The following is a 15,416-nucleotide window of genomic DNA, read 5'->3' as shown; positions in this document are numbered from 1 at the left end:
GGTGAAGGAAGTGTGTTTTCATGAAAACCTGCATTGCTGTTCAAGAGTGAGAGAGCAGTGAAGAGCCTGTTATCTGCTCCAGGAGCTTCTGTCTGTCTGCTGTCGGTGTTCGCCCGTGGCATGAGCTCGCTCTCACTGTCTGTCAGGACTCTTCAGCCTTCTTCTCAGGAACATGAACACATGTTTCCTAAACCACCCAGTTTCTCAGGACATGCAGTGCTGGTGTCAGAAACAAAACCTCTTTCTTGAAGGCGTTCTTGAAGGTTTTGGTTGAATTCACAGGAATTGAATAACCAGTGATGTCAGCACCAGGCTTTCTGTTTCTCAGTAGAAAAATATGATAATTACATATACAGTATTTTTCAGATAGATTTGAATTGTGCAGTAGTAGATGGGATGATATCAGCAATCTTTTTCATTTATCTAATTATTGCATATTTAATATTGTTGAATTATTATTATTTGCTTATTTCCCCATCATCTAGCACAAACTTGAAGGGAAATTGAAATATTTAACCCTTAATGAGGGTTAATTTACACATTCTTGCCCCTTAATTGCGATTTGCTAAGAACGTAGTGATGGATTAGATTTATGTATTTATATTTAATAAAACAGCATCTGAATTTAAAGAATTACTTAATTCTGCCAGTAATTCTAATTGGGCGTAATAAGTAATAATTTATAAGTCATTTATCAATAATAGTCCATAACATGAAAATAAATCAACTAGATTTTAATGTCACATTCCTTAAAAAATAGTTCACTGAAAAATATGTTTTGTGGAATGGAAATGTCAAATCTGAATATTCTAATATTCTGCACTTCCTGAAAGGAAAAATGTTCTGTGGATGAGCAGGTGATGTTTTTGGGTGAACGGTTTAATTTTTAAAACCAAACATGCAGAGCTCAACACACTGTCAGCTGTAATGGAGTTTAATTTGTTTATTAACAAATTACACTTCATGTCCTGGAATTCTACAAGAAAAACCCCAAATAAAGCAGCACATGGCTGGCATTTTGAGTGCTTTCATCAGGAAAAAGTGCTGATGTCTTGAGGACACCTCGTCTCTGTTCCGTCTTTGTTCTCCGGTGCTGTTTGCCCCCCGTCGGGCCTCATCTTTCATCAGTACGTTCTCTCTGTGTTCTGCTGGAGGTGTCGTGCTGACCTGAGAGAGGCTGCTTCTGCTGTTGTTTTTCTCCTCATTCTGTCTCTCATCTGTCTCCCATCACAGGCCAAAGCTTTCACCCGCTCAGAAATACACTGATCTCTTACTGGAGAGCCTTTGAGCGGTGGCTTTATGAAACTCAGCAGCAGATGCTTGATGCTGCGGGTTTGCCAGACCATTCTCACACAGCACTTCTAGAATCCCTCGCACTCCTTCATCTGTCGCATCTCATTCAGCGAGCGTCCCGTGTGCTGACAGGTGTGAGTGTTAACAGACTCAGCTTCCTCTTCTGTACGAGTGCAAGGACACGCTGTCTGTCTGCCTCGCTCGCTCTGTCACCGCGGACACTGGAGACATAAATTATAAAGCAGTGCTTAGCAGGAAACAGACAGAGCCATGGAGAGAGACAGGGAGGTGAAGGAGGAGGTGAAGTAATTAAGAGAGCGGGTCAGTGGAGTCAGCATGTGAAGGGAAAGATCAGACAGAGAAAATGAAGTGTCCGAGAGGAGTGTGAGCAGAAACATGCACTGTCTGCATCTGAGATGCATGCTATTACCAGGGTAATTACAGGTTTATAAACATGTACTGTGTGCTTCACCTGAGCTCTAACACGTCTCGTCCTTGTCTTCATAAATTACCACTGGAAGAGAGCGTACTGACAAAGCAATCAATGGTGGCTCAGAATTCAGCCGAGGGCCACAGGCGTCCCAAAATGTCAGCGTGTGATGACAGCACTAATGAATGGATGCCAGGCCCGCGGAGGTAAAGCATAAGGGATCTGTCGTTTACTTCACACTTTCTTTGAACGAGAGCACCGCTTCTGAACGCGTCTGCGCTCTCATCTTCTGTCCACTTCCTAAACTGGTTTGACATTGATTCTGAACAGCTTCTGCTCCTCTTTCTGAATCTGATAGGGAAGTATCGTGAGGGATGTTAACAAACCGTAATCGTTTCCAATTCCAGGAGAATAAATTGAAATGTTCTGGCTGACTTTATGAAGACATCTTGCTAAAGCCTTTTTCTTATAGCTTTATATTTCTCTTTTACAGGTATCAAGACATGAGGCGACAGATTGGCTTCGAGATCCGAGACATGTGGTACAACCTGGGTGAGCCCACCTTTAAGGGAACATTATTGAATCACACAAAACAAGATTATGTCTGTCTGCAAGTTATTTATGCATAAGTGTTCATTCATTATTGCATTTCTTAAATACTTCACAATCTGCTTGTTTTTGTATAATGTTCTATAATATCTTATTTTTGTATAGTTTTTGCATATCGTTCATTATTCTCACATGATTTTCAGCTAAAAATCACGATTTCATGTGTTTAACAGAGCTGTTTTTTTAATATAGTACAAATTAAAGATGCAGCCAAAATAAAAGATTGTCTTTTTTAGACCATGTTTGACAGCTTTCAGCTCATCTATATATAGAAGTCAACTTTCTGTGCAATTAAATCACTGTTCAAGGTTTTTGAACATTTTTGAAATCTCTTCTGCTCACCAAGACATCATCTTGTCAAAAATACAGTAAAAACAGTAAAATTATAAAATAATATTACTAATTAAATCAACAGATTTCTAGGTGAATATATTGTTAAATATAATTGATTCCTGTGATCAAATCTGTATTTTCAGCATCATTCCTCCAGTCTTCAGTGTCACATGATCTTCAGAAATCATTCTAATATTCTGATTGGCTGCTTAAGAAGTATTTCTTCTCATATTTGTATTATATATTATATATTTTGAATAAAAGCATTAAGTTCTTTAAAAAATTATAATAGTAATAAATCAAAACACATGTAAAATATATAGCTTTCTATGAGATGCTTGGTGAAAGGCTCAACCCCCATGTGTCCCGAAAAATCAGGGCGTCTTTAAAAGGTTTCCCAGCTTCGACATACCATCTTCTGTATGGATTATTTTTGGAAGGCTTGCGTCTGGCACATTTGCATTGCTTCCAGTTTTAGCACTGATTCAGGCGGGTTATTTTCCACCGAGAAACACCTCACGGTTATTTAGAGGCATGCAAACAGAAAAGCTCTGAAAGAGAAGGTGCTAATTAGGGGCAGGACAGTTGAGGAAGTACCTCTGTTTAAGTATTTTCAGCTCCCACGTTCCTCTCTTAAGGAGCCTTTGGTTGTTCATTACCTGGCAGTGTTTGAGAGCGGGTTTAGTCACAGACACAGAGCTCAGATGAAAGCTTTGGAAATCGTGCCTCCGAAATAGAAGTTGTACACAGCTCACCAAAATACATAGACGTTGTTGTTAGACACACATAGGCGCTGCGAGGAAGAAGCTGGGAGTTGATATTCTTGTGCTGCTGTATCAGAAACAGATCCTGTGTGTACGAAATAAAACACACACCGAAAAGATCTTTAACACTTATAAACTGAAGGATTCAGGCATGCTAACTGGTTTCTTCTCAACATCCTGTAGGTCCACACAAAATCAAGTTTATCCCGGAGATGGTGGGTCCGATTCTGGAGATGACGCTGGTTCCTGAGATCGAGCTGCGTAAAGCCACCATTCCCATCTTCTTTGACATGATGCAGTGCGAGTTTCACTTCAGACGCTGCTTCCAGACGGTCAGTTCTCACAGACGGTGGGATTGCGGTGATAAATGCCGTTCAAAAGTTTGTTTTTTTTCAATTTTGTGCTAACAAAATCTGCATTTATTTGATCAAAAATACAGTAAAAACTGTAAAATATTATTCTAATTTAAAATGACTGGTTTCTATGTCAACATAAATGAAAATGCAATTTATTTCTTGTGATATAAAGCTGAATTTTTAGCATCATTACTCCAGTCTTCAGTGTCACATAATTCTTTAGAAATCATTTTGATTTTCTGTTTAAGAAACATTTCTTTTCATTATTATAGTTAAGCACAGTTTAGCTCGTTATTTTTTTGGTGTTTTTTTATTTTTATTTTTTATTTTTTTTGATGAATAGAAATATAACATTTGAAGTAGAAATCTTTTGGACCATTATGAATGGCTTTACTTTTATTTATTTGTTTTAAGTTTAATGCATCATTGCTGAGTAAAAGTATACATTTATTGAAAAAAAAGAGAAAAAAAATTACTGACCACAATAATTGATACAGGGTTTATTGGTAGTGCATTTAAAGTCATTTTTAGTGTCATTTCAGTAGAAAAGCTTGTCAAAAAAAAAAAAGATTTTATTAGCACAGCAAAAATAATATGCTACAGAACATATTAAATGTTCTTTTTAAATAATAGAAGCATATACAATTTTTAATCGCAGTGCTCTTCATAGAGCATGTGCAGATGCATGTTTTAATTCAAAAAACAGTTCATTTGCATTCTTCTAACATACTGTAGTTCAAGATCTGCTAGTTCTGTTGTTGCATACTATCTAGTGTTCAAATTAGGATGCAGCCCGCGTTCCACATCCCACAGAGATCTGCATCTACCTCAAAGTTCACTGCTGGAAGGTTATGGATTCCCTGCCTCCTCTGATATGCTTTGCTTTTATGATAATCTACATATGCGAGAGTGTCTTTGGACTGATGATGCTGCAGCTTCAGTTTGATCTGAAATCTCTCACAGGTTCAGCGAGTATTTGACGCCCTGCGTGTCCCATGGTACGCACTATTGATATGAGAGTGTATTGAACATTATTACAAGTGATGACACAGAATATCAGTCACATGTGTTTAGAGATTTTGATGTGGACTTGAGTCTGTATGTTCTGACTGGTTGAGCGGGAAAACTTTCAGACAGGCGTCCCGTGTGTATAAAACAGTCCATTTCTCTCTTGTGCTTTGGTTTTGTTCATTGCGTGTTGACCTATTCTTGTAGTTTGAGCAGATATTTGATAAACATCAGACATTTCATATTATGTGCAATGCAATGAAATTTAGTCTAGTCTAGAACCAATAAAAAGCTAACACTTTAGAATAGGGAACACTTATTCACTATTATCTATGACCTTTCCCTCAATAAATTCCTATTTTTCTGCTTTTTAATAGTTAGTAAGGTAGTTGTTGAGTTTAGGTATTGGGTGGGATTAGGGATGTACAATAAGGCATTAATATGTGCTTAATTAGTACTAATAAATGGCAAAAAAAGTATATAATAATAATAATATTTTTTTTCTTTTTTTGCACATTTACTATAGACATTTGCTTTTCATGTTTGTGTGTGTATCACAAATAAAATAAATTGTAATGCTAATTCCACTGTTTTGAGATTGTAACAAATACAATCCAGTCTTAACGTGGAAGTGAAGCACTATTCATGATGTCTACAGTTTGTGGGGTACAGTATATAGCAGTTTTATTGTCCACCAGGCAACAATTGCATCAAACTTTATGAAGTTAGGGAATTTTAATTCGTAGGTCTGTGAGTTGTCTAACATATGAGGATGGTTTGAGAAATCATAATGTATGTTTGCGTTGTGTTTTTATCTATACTGTATAGTCATCTTGATTTATTCTATAACAGCAGGAAGAGCAGAATCTGAAAGAAAGTCCCTCAGACAGTCTATCTTTGTTTGTGTGTGAGTGTGTGTGTGTGTGTGTGTGTGCATGTGTGTGTCTCTTTATGTGTGTGTGTGTGTGTCTGTCTGTCTGTCTGTCTGTTTGTGTGTGTGTGTGTGTGTGCGTGTGCGTGCGTGCGTGCGTGCGTGCGTGCGTGTGTGTGTGTGCGTGCGTGTGTGTGCGTGTGCGTGTGTGTGCGTGTGTGTTTGTGTGTGTGTGATGAAGCGCAGTGATGGTAATGAGCAGATAAAGTTGCTGTGACTGATAACGGCTGATTGCTCTCTGACACAGCGCAAGAGAGCGAGAAAACACAGGAGGAGGAGAGAGAGGAGGGCTGGAAGGAACGACGCTAATGAAATGAAAAATTAGCCACACTCGTTATTTACGGCAGCTGTGTTTAATTGCAGTTTGAGAACGAGATCATCACCAAGCTGGATCACGAGGTGGAAGGCGGCCGAGGAGATGAACAGTACAAAATCCTCTTCCAGAAGATGTGAGTGAAGATCGCACACACACACACACACACACACACACTGATAGTGATATAATGGTAACACTGTAGAATAGGGAACACTTATTCACTATTAACTATGACTTTTCCCTAATAAATTCCTAATTTGCTGATTATTAATAGTTAGCAAGGTAGGTGTAAAGTTAAGGTATTAAGGCATTAATATGAGCTTAATTTGTAATAATAAATGGCTAATATTCTAGTAATATGCATTCTAATACGCATTTAGTTAAGAGACCCTAAAATAAAGTGTTACCGATATCATTTCTACATGATGCCACATGAGCAGAACAGGTTTGTGTTTTAACCCTCTGGAGTCGATTAACACGTATAAGCAAGTCATTTTCTCCTAATAACCCAGAAAAGAGCTTAAATTACACTTTCAGTTTTGATCGTACAGATAAGAGAAATGCATCAAGCGAATCTGTAAAGGGTCTACTCTGTAGAGCGCCAAAAAAACTAAACTACTGGTAACCCTAAGTAATTAGGATATTTATATATTAAATATTTATATTCAAGCTAATTTATGTAATTTTGATTTATATATAAGGTAAATATATATATATATATATATATATATATATATATATATATATATATATATATATACATACATACATACATACATACATACATACAAACTAATAAAAACAAGTTACAAAAACTTAGTTTTGAAAAGTGAAAACAGAAAATATAAAAATGGCATTTATATGCAAACCACAATAGTGTTAAAAAAAAAAAAAAAAAAAAAAAAATATATATATATATATATATATATATATATATATATATATATATATATATATATTATTATTATTATTATTATTATTATTATTATTATTATTATTATTATTATTATTTTTTATATATATATATATATATATATATATATATATATATATATATATATATATATATATATATATATAATGTTCTTACAACTTTTGGTCCTTAGAAAATTTGTTTAATTTCATTGAACGTAGATTTTTCAGTGAAATATAATATCTATGTATGTATCAATGGCACATGCACAACTGTAAATCAAAATCATAATGCCTAACTCATCACTGTATGATAATTAATGTTGACATTCATGAGAGTTTAGGGACATATAAATTGAGCATCAAAATTGCTTTCATTTTGACTCTACATACATTGCATATGCTTTTGCATGTCTACAGTTACAGCATGACATTTTGGTGTGTATTCCAATTTAATGTGTGTGTGTGTGTGTGTGTGTTACAGTCTGTTGGAGCACTGCAGGAAGCACAAGTATCTGGCTAAGTCAGGCGAAACCTTCGTTACTCTGGTGGTCCGCCTGTTGGAGAGACTTCTGGACTACAGGACCATCATGCACGACGAGAACAAGGAGAACCGCATGAGCTGCACAGTTAACGTGCTGGTGAGGAGAACACGTCATTTCTCAACGGAAATGAGTTTAACAATGCATCTTCACTCATATAAATGCATCTATTTCCTGACGGAGTGCGCTGTAACTGGAGTGTGTAGGCGTCCTGATGGCGTGGAGTAATTGCGTCGGCTCCTTTGTAACTTTATAATTGGCTTAAACTCAATGTACATGCCCACGAGCATTAATGTTACAGCTTTCTTCAAACGTAGCATCAATGAAGAACTTGAAGCTGACAGTACTACAAATAAAGAATGATCTCTCACTGAAACAATGCTATTAACTCCACATCCGGAAGCTTGGTTTGTGTGATGGACTGCACACTCACACATTTAATCAGTTTTACAAGTGAACGGAACTGTACTTAGACACAGATGCACATTAAATCTGAATGTGCCATTAGAGTCCTTGTGTTAAACATGACTCTCACATCGTCTCACTGGTCGGTGTAGAAATCAACAGAAGGACAGAAGACGTCACCGGGATGATGATGGATTCTTCTAGAGCCCATTATCTCTGAAACACAGATTTGTAGGTCTTTGTGAACTGAGGTCAGGATGTGTTTGTATGAATAAGTGACCTTGTATATGTCTGTTTCCCTTGCAGAATTTCTATAAGGAGATAGAGAGGGAAGAGATGTACATCAGGTGAGCGCCTTTGTGTGTGTGTGTGTGTGTGTGTGTGTGTGTGTGTGTGTGTGGAATAACATGGAAAAATGAGAGGGAAAAAACTAACCAATCAGAATTCCAGATGCAGGACAAGTCGTGCTTATGGAAGGGACGAAAGATAAAGACTATCGCGACTATTCAAAATATTTTTTTGAAATAAAACTATGCTTTTGTTTGGCAAGGACAAATACATTGAGCCAAAGTAACAGAAAAGATGTTTATAATATAAAAAATATATATATAGTAAGTCAGATATAGTAAGTGTTGCTCTTTAGCATTTTCTTCATTTATTTCAACTAAAATAAACAGAAAATATAAAAACAAACAAAAAAAGAGTATTGTTTTTTTTACTTAGAATCTCAAAGATACTGAAGTTACACTGGTGTATAGACATATGATGCATATATACATATATTTTAAATTTTGTATATTGTTATTTTAGTTTCATATTTTGTTTTATATATTTAGATAAAAATAAAACATTATTCTATTCAGCAAATGCATTTAGTGCATTGTTCCACTAAGTAACTAGGTGAATAGGTATTTCACATCATATTTACTATAGTGTGTATCTTACCGCCACTGAAACACTCATGCATTATTCTATGCTGTTTTTATTTATTTATTATAAGTAGTGTGATTAGTTTGTTGGATGTCACAATATACTGATCTAATTACTGCAGTAACAGTTAAGTATTTCCTGCATAGAATAAGTGCATAGTGTATCATTTGAGACACAGCTGATGTCTTGACAAATCAAGATAGAAATCCATAATGATCTGTTTTCTATTTGGAATCATTGTCTTGAAGAATCTTAAGAATAGAAAACAAAGGTTTCTCTATCATTCCTTGTGTATGGACTTGTACAATGTGTGAATGTCAAGTTGTGGGCTTTGTGAGTTTGTTGTTAAAGTTTTTTTATGTCAAAGTTTTGATGTCATTTTGTGTGCGTGCCTGCGTGTGTGTGTGTGTGTGTAGGTACCTGTATAAGCTGTGTGACCTGCATAAGGAGTGTGATAACTACACCGAGGCTGGATACACCTTACTGCTGCACGCTAAACTCCTCAAGGTAACTCCACACACGGTTTTCTGACTAGATATGCTCTTTACTAGGGCTGCCCTCGACTAAAGATTTGTCTGGTTGACTAGTAGTCACTTATTTGAAGTTTTAGTCGACTAAATACACGTTTATTAATAAATCATTTAAATCATATGAATGCACCTTTAAAGCTGCAGTCGGTAACTTTTGACACTCTAGCGGTTAATAAACAGAACTGCTTGTGTCTTGCGGAAGAACATTGTAGCCGGAACTACTTCTCTCTGTTTATGTCTATGAAGAATCACAAAGGTACTGGGTTACTCCGCCGCGGTACCCCCGAAGCAATCTAAAGTAGTCCGAATATAAACACTTATTATAGGTGCACCCTAGTGATTCAGGACAAGCCAAAAACACGGTTTGGAAAATGGATTCATGGTGTACTCGCTTATTATATACATTTTTCTACATTTTGAACACAAACAAAGTTACGGACCGCAGCTCTGATTGGTTGTTTCTTACCGGGAGCGGATGGCTTTCTGCAAATGGCAATAGGACACTGGGAGGAGCCAGAGGAGCTTGATTTTTTTTTACAGATTATCTGTCTCATATTCTACTGTCAGGACATAATGACAGGTTTAATAAATATGTAAAAAAATATTTTTTTTTACAAAAGTTCCCTACAGCACCTTTAATTGCCTACATTTTGCGCAAGTGCATGCATAAAACTTACGACCCACGGCACATCGGCAGAGGTAATGATTATGAATGTTTCAGGGAAAATGGTATAGAGGCTGCAGTAACATTTGAATAATTCATTGATAAACTAGTGCTTTTTTGTTTGCGCTTTAAGATATGAACTCGGCGACACTGACTCGTCATCTCCGCAGTAGTGGATGCACCTGTATGCAGGTTTCATGCAGATTGCATAATTTGAGAATATTCGTTTTCTGCTTGAATTTGTTTATTTGAAAGTAGATTTTTCACTCCCTGTATATATATATATATATATATATATATATATATATTTTTTTTTTATGTTGGTAAGGCAAATATAGCCTATACAAGGAGTTTGAAAGACAGAAAGGCAGAAAGCGCATCTTGTTTGCTTTCATTATTTTACAAAAGCGCAATGTTTTTAAGTGACGTGTGGCCTAGTATGGTGTTCCATACTTAAAATGTATGCTCTGCATTTAACCCATCCAAGTGCACACACACCCAGAGCAGTGGGCAGCCAATGCATCAGTTGGGGGTTCAATGCCTTGCTCAAGGGTCTCACCTCAGTCGTGGTATTGAGGGTGGAACAGAGCGCTGGTTATTCACTGAGACTCAAACATGCAAGCTTCGGTTAAAAGACGACTCTCTATCCATTACAGATTAGAAAGGTATGTTACTTTTATCTGTATGAATAAAAACGAGGAGTATTTTAAGAGCATGTGAGTGCATGGTGAACGAGCATTTGCCATTCTCATCTGACATTTAGAAAGTCACCTCAAGAGCAGATTTGAGAACAAAAATATCTTGTATAAAGACACTTAAACTTTGCCAAAGACATGATTGCAGGTCTTACATGGATTTAAGTATTACAATTAATTAGCATTTAGTATAAATCTGATCAAACTTAAAGTATTAAATTGAATACCCTAGCATTAAGACTTCTTTAATTCATCCAGAATTACTTAACGTACAGGGACCCTTTTTGGTTTTCGTATACTTAACTGACAGTCACATTTGCATACTGAATTGCGACTGGATTCATTTCTTCGCATTTATTTGCATAGTGATTTGTTGCTGATCTTTTTTTTTTATATATATATCTGTTTAAGAGAGAAGTTCCCCAAAAATGAAAATCTGCTGAAAATGTATTCACTCTCTGGTCATCCAAGATCTAGATGAGTTTGTTTCTTCATAAGTTTTGGAGGAATGTATAGCCTTACATCACTTGTTCATCGGTCGATCCTCTGCAGTGAATGGGTGCCGTCAGAATGAGGGTCCAAACAGCTGATAAAAACATCACGGTAATCCACACATCACTCCAGTCCGTCAGTTACCATCTCAAGAAGTAAAAAGCTGAAGAAACAAAACAACATTAAACCATTGCTTCCAGTTAAAATATGAATCCATAATCTATATTAACACATCCTCCAGTGATGATGTCCATCCCCTGTTTTCCTCTCACATCTAAATCCACCAACATATTTTTTGGACTATAAACATTCTCATTCTGACGGCACCCATTCACTGCAGAGGATCCTTTGGTGAGCAAAGCTACATTTCTCCAAATCTTTTCTGATGAGGAAACAAACTCTTGGATAGCGTAAGGTTGAGTAGATTTGAATCAAATGTTCATTTTTAGGTCAACTATTATTTTAAGAATACGCGCTGTCAAAGCTGCATTATATTGATTCTTATGCACAGCAAATAGAAAACAATAAACATCTCATGACAAACGCAGAGCTCTGATGCACCATTTAATTTTCAGATTTACCTGACCTAAAGCCTAATCTCACCTAAACCATTAGCATTATATTATGTGCTAGTCTGTCCTTCAGGAAATGCTAATTTGTTCTGGAGAATCTTGGGAGTTAGTCTTGATAAGTGACATTAACTGTTAGTTGAGCAAATGGATTAATATGTAGATTGGCTTGCTGTTTAATCACATCTGCGTTCGGGCTCAGCGTGTGTTCTGTAGTGAATCTCCAATTCGTTTAGGGCTTTACAGGAGTAATTCGATGAGGGAATCGGCTGTCACAGTGAGCGAGGGAACACCACGTTCTCTCGAACCCACGCAGCTTCTCTTCATAAATAACTGCCTTCGTTCTTTGTGCTCCTGCATACAAAAGCACACGCTTGTTCAGGGATAACACCAAAACATGAACCCTGTTGTCAGTCTTCAAACATGCATTCAGACAAATAATGAGTCTGTGTAGGTAAACTGCTTCGTGCTTTTACAAGCTAAGTTAATAAACTGTAAAATATGTGAAAAGGTTGATATGTTTGGCTTAATTAAGCATTACAAGGCTTGCGCTAATGACCGTAAGACTCCAAGGTGTTTATTAGAGAGAGAGAGAGAGCTGTTAAACATCATGGTGAAAGTGTTGACATTTAAAGATGATAAATGTAATAAAACAAGATTTTTACAATAGTTAATTAGTTTTATATAATAGAGCCACTAGTATTTTTGCACATTTTGTTTCGGAATTATAAGTTTGCAGGTTATGTATTATATATTTTATTTAAAAAGAATCAGCATGTATGTTCAAAGGTTCTGGGTCATTTTTATTTTTTATGGTTTTTTTTCATGTTCTTTGGAACCGTTTCAACAAAAATATTAAAAAGCACAACATTTCCAACATTGATAATACGCGGAAATGTTTCTTGAGCAGAAAAACGTTATTATATTTATATGTGCATATAGATGGCACCCGTAGAATGTTTTTTCCATTTCTCCTCCCAACGCTGATGCTCTTTCCTGCGGTGTTTGACCCCCGCTGTTGCACAAAGCTCCATGAAATGTCAATTAAGTTTACACTACAGTGAATCATTCCTGACAGAGCCTTTAGCACAATACAATATCTCAACGTGACAGCCAATAGCTGCAGCCCGCAGGGGAGTCAGCTGACCCACTCCAGCCAATCAGATCTCTTGTTTTCCTGTGTGTGCTCGTTTTATTCCACAGAGGCTTTGAACTGAGCGGTCAGCAAAAAACCAAGAGTCCTTAATCTGCACAGTTTCTCCCTGTAATCACTTGTTTACAGCATCAGGCAGCATCTGTAATGAATATTACAGTGTGGCCACATAAATCAGCGTTATCAGATGGGCTCTCCACGCCGGCACAGGAATACAGCCAAAACCTTTCAGATTCTCAGCACAGCAAAATTAATATCTCCAGCAGCTGCGATCTGAAAGCGACCACACTGTTCTGAGTGTGTGTGTTTGTGCACCTGTATATTGCAGATTTTCCTTTATTTTTCAGCTGGGTTGATCTAGTTTTTTTTTTTGGTTCACTTACAATGCTTCTAATAAAGTTTTTATTTCCACTAAAATAGTCAGTTTTGTCATGACCACTTTCTCTGTTGCTTTGAACATGGGCTTTTTATACTTCATTGCCTGAAACGTGTCGCTCAAATGCTTCCGATCAGACTGAAATCAGCAGGGATCTCATTTTGAAGTAATGATATCTTTATCACCTCACCTTGACTGGGCAATCCAGGTTTCTGAATGCAAAGCGGGGTCATTAATGTGGGCGGTTGTATTAACCAATGAACATATTGTAACTTCGATGGATGTTTTCGCTGCTTTGCATCTCGCTTGTGTGGGAAGTTACATTAGGTTTTCATAAAATGAACTTTATTGTTCTGTTTGTATTTTTTTCTGAGTCTAGATATTGATTCGATCTAATGGTGAACTCAGCGGGACTCTCGTGGGGTCACTGGTGGGTTAATGTGGTGTATTTGAAGAGTGTAATTGTGCTGTTGTTTTGTCAGTGGTCTGAAGAGGCCTGTGCCGCCCACCTGACGCAGAGAGACGGTTACCAGGCGAGCACTCAGTGTCAACTCAAAGACCAGCTGTACCAGGAGATCATCAATTACTTCGACAAGGGCAAGGTAAAGACCACTAACAAGAAGTTACTATCACAACCTCTGCTTTTCTCACATTGACCTGGGACTTACTAGAAGTAATGCATCTGTTCAAAACAGTGCTACTTGTTAGCTGTTTTACTGTATGTTTCACCTAACAGTGACCTTCTGAGCTGCAGTGATTAAAACTTATTCTACTTAATTGTCCCCTCGACACTGTGTTCCTTTGGGAAGTTTTTCATTTTGGAAAGTTAAAATGATCTGATGGTTCATTTCTATCAATTGATTAAAAACAAAAACAATTTAGAGGCTCATTTGAGTCATCACTCATTTATGTTCCCTGAAGTCCCTGTGTGTCATTGTGTCGAAGTTTTTTGTTGTTTTTTTTTGGTCAGTAAATAATAATCTAATTAAATGCAGTTCATCATTGCTGCTGATGCAGTCATATTAAATAGGATGTTTCTTATTATTGTTTTTAATTTATGTGCATATACATTTGATGCTGCCAACCTCCTAATTGTGATCATCACCATTTAATTATTTTTTAAATGTAGTATAGCATATTAAATAAGTGTGTGTGTGTGTGTGTGTGTGTGTGTGTGTGTGTGAGAATCACTTTTATGGTGGCAGCTTCAAATCATAATATATAAATATATATTTTGTTCAAATTTATATACAAAAACTATATAATTATTTTATATAAAAAGCAATGGCAAGGATGGCAGCATCAAATTTATTAAATATTCCAATGCAGAAGTTTCTTAAAAAAAAAAAAAAAAAAAAAAAAACTGTGAGAATCATTATTAACATGGCAGCATTACATTTAAATAATATATATTTTAAAAAAATTATACAAAATATTTGTGAATATTTATGTATGATTTACATATTTTTTAATATCTAATACAATATAAATACACAGAAAAATGTATATATAAACTTGCATTATGTAATATTTTGTATACATTTTAAAATTAGTGGGATCTTTATATTATTACTTATTGAAACAAAAATATATAATGCATTATGCATTGCATATTATTTTGTACATGTTGTAAAACCGCAGTAGATACCATCGAATTTTTTTACTTATTTAAGAATTAACATGACTAGGTGACCTATTATATACTGTCAGGTTTTCTGTGTCTCTGTGCATGTGATTGCATGTCAGAAATGGCCTGCATGTCTTAAAAGGTGTCCTGCAGCAGTCTGTGCATCAGGACAGGTGACACACAGAAGGGAGATTATTGGCTGGCTACATCTCTATTAGTCAGACAGGCTGGAGAGGGGAGCTGGGGGGATTCGAGGGTTACAGGGGCCAGGCGGAGATCTGCTCCCAGCGTAGAGGTCTCTCAGTGGGGGACTCTTATCAAATCTGCTGCCCTGGACTGGACCCCATTACTGGGCTCAGCGGCTCAAAATCTTGACTGAGTGTGTCAAATAGAAAGCACGCAAGAGAATTGAGCTGGAAAGTGTGTGCAGTCAGTCAGTCTTAGAAATCGAGCTGACGAGCAGCTCTGGGCCGTAGTTCTT

General features: G+C 36.5%; 1 protein-coding gene across 1 annotated transcript in view; it reads left to right on the top strand.

Annotated features, from left to right (window-relative positions):
* Positions 1–15,416, top strand: part of LOC113111416 (dedicator of cytokinesis protein 1-like) — a 47,536-nt gene that overhangs the window by 2,068 nt on the left and 30,052 nt on the right. Inside the window, exons 3-9 of the mRNA XM_026276083.1 lie at positions 2,217–2,275; positions 3,613–3,761; positions 6,088–6,173; positions 7,437–7,593; positions 8,206–8,246; positions 9,246–9,336; positions 13,791–13,910. Of these exons, the coding sequence (XP_026131868.1) occupies positions 2,217–2,275; positions 3,613–3,761; positions 6,088–6,173; positions 7,437–7,593; positions 8,206–8,246; positions 9,246–9,336; positions 13,791–13,910 (703 nt within the window). The remainder of the gene's footprint in view (positions 1–2,216; positions 2,276–3,612; positions 3,762–6,087; positions 6,174–7,436; positions 7,594–8,205; positions 8,247–9,245; positions 9,337–13,790; positions 13,911–15,416) is intronic.

This window comes from Carassius auratus, chromosome 12 (assembly GCF_003368295.1).
Source record: "Carassius auratus strain Wakin chromosome 12, ASM336829v1, whole genome shotgun sequence".
Lineage (NCBI taxonomy): Eukaryota > Metazoa > Chordata > Actinopteri > Cypriniformes > Cyprinidae > Carassius > Carassius auratus.
The sequence above is the reverse complement of the archived record's forward strand: the minus strand, read 5'-3'. Positions and strand labels throughout refer to the sequence as shown.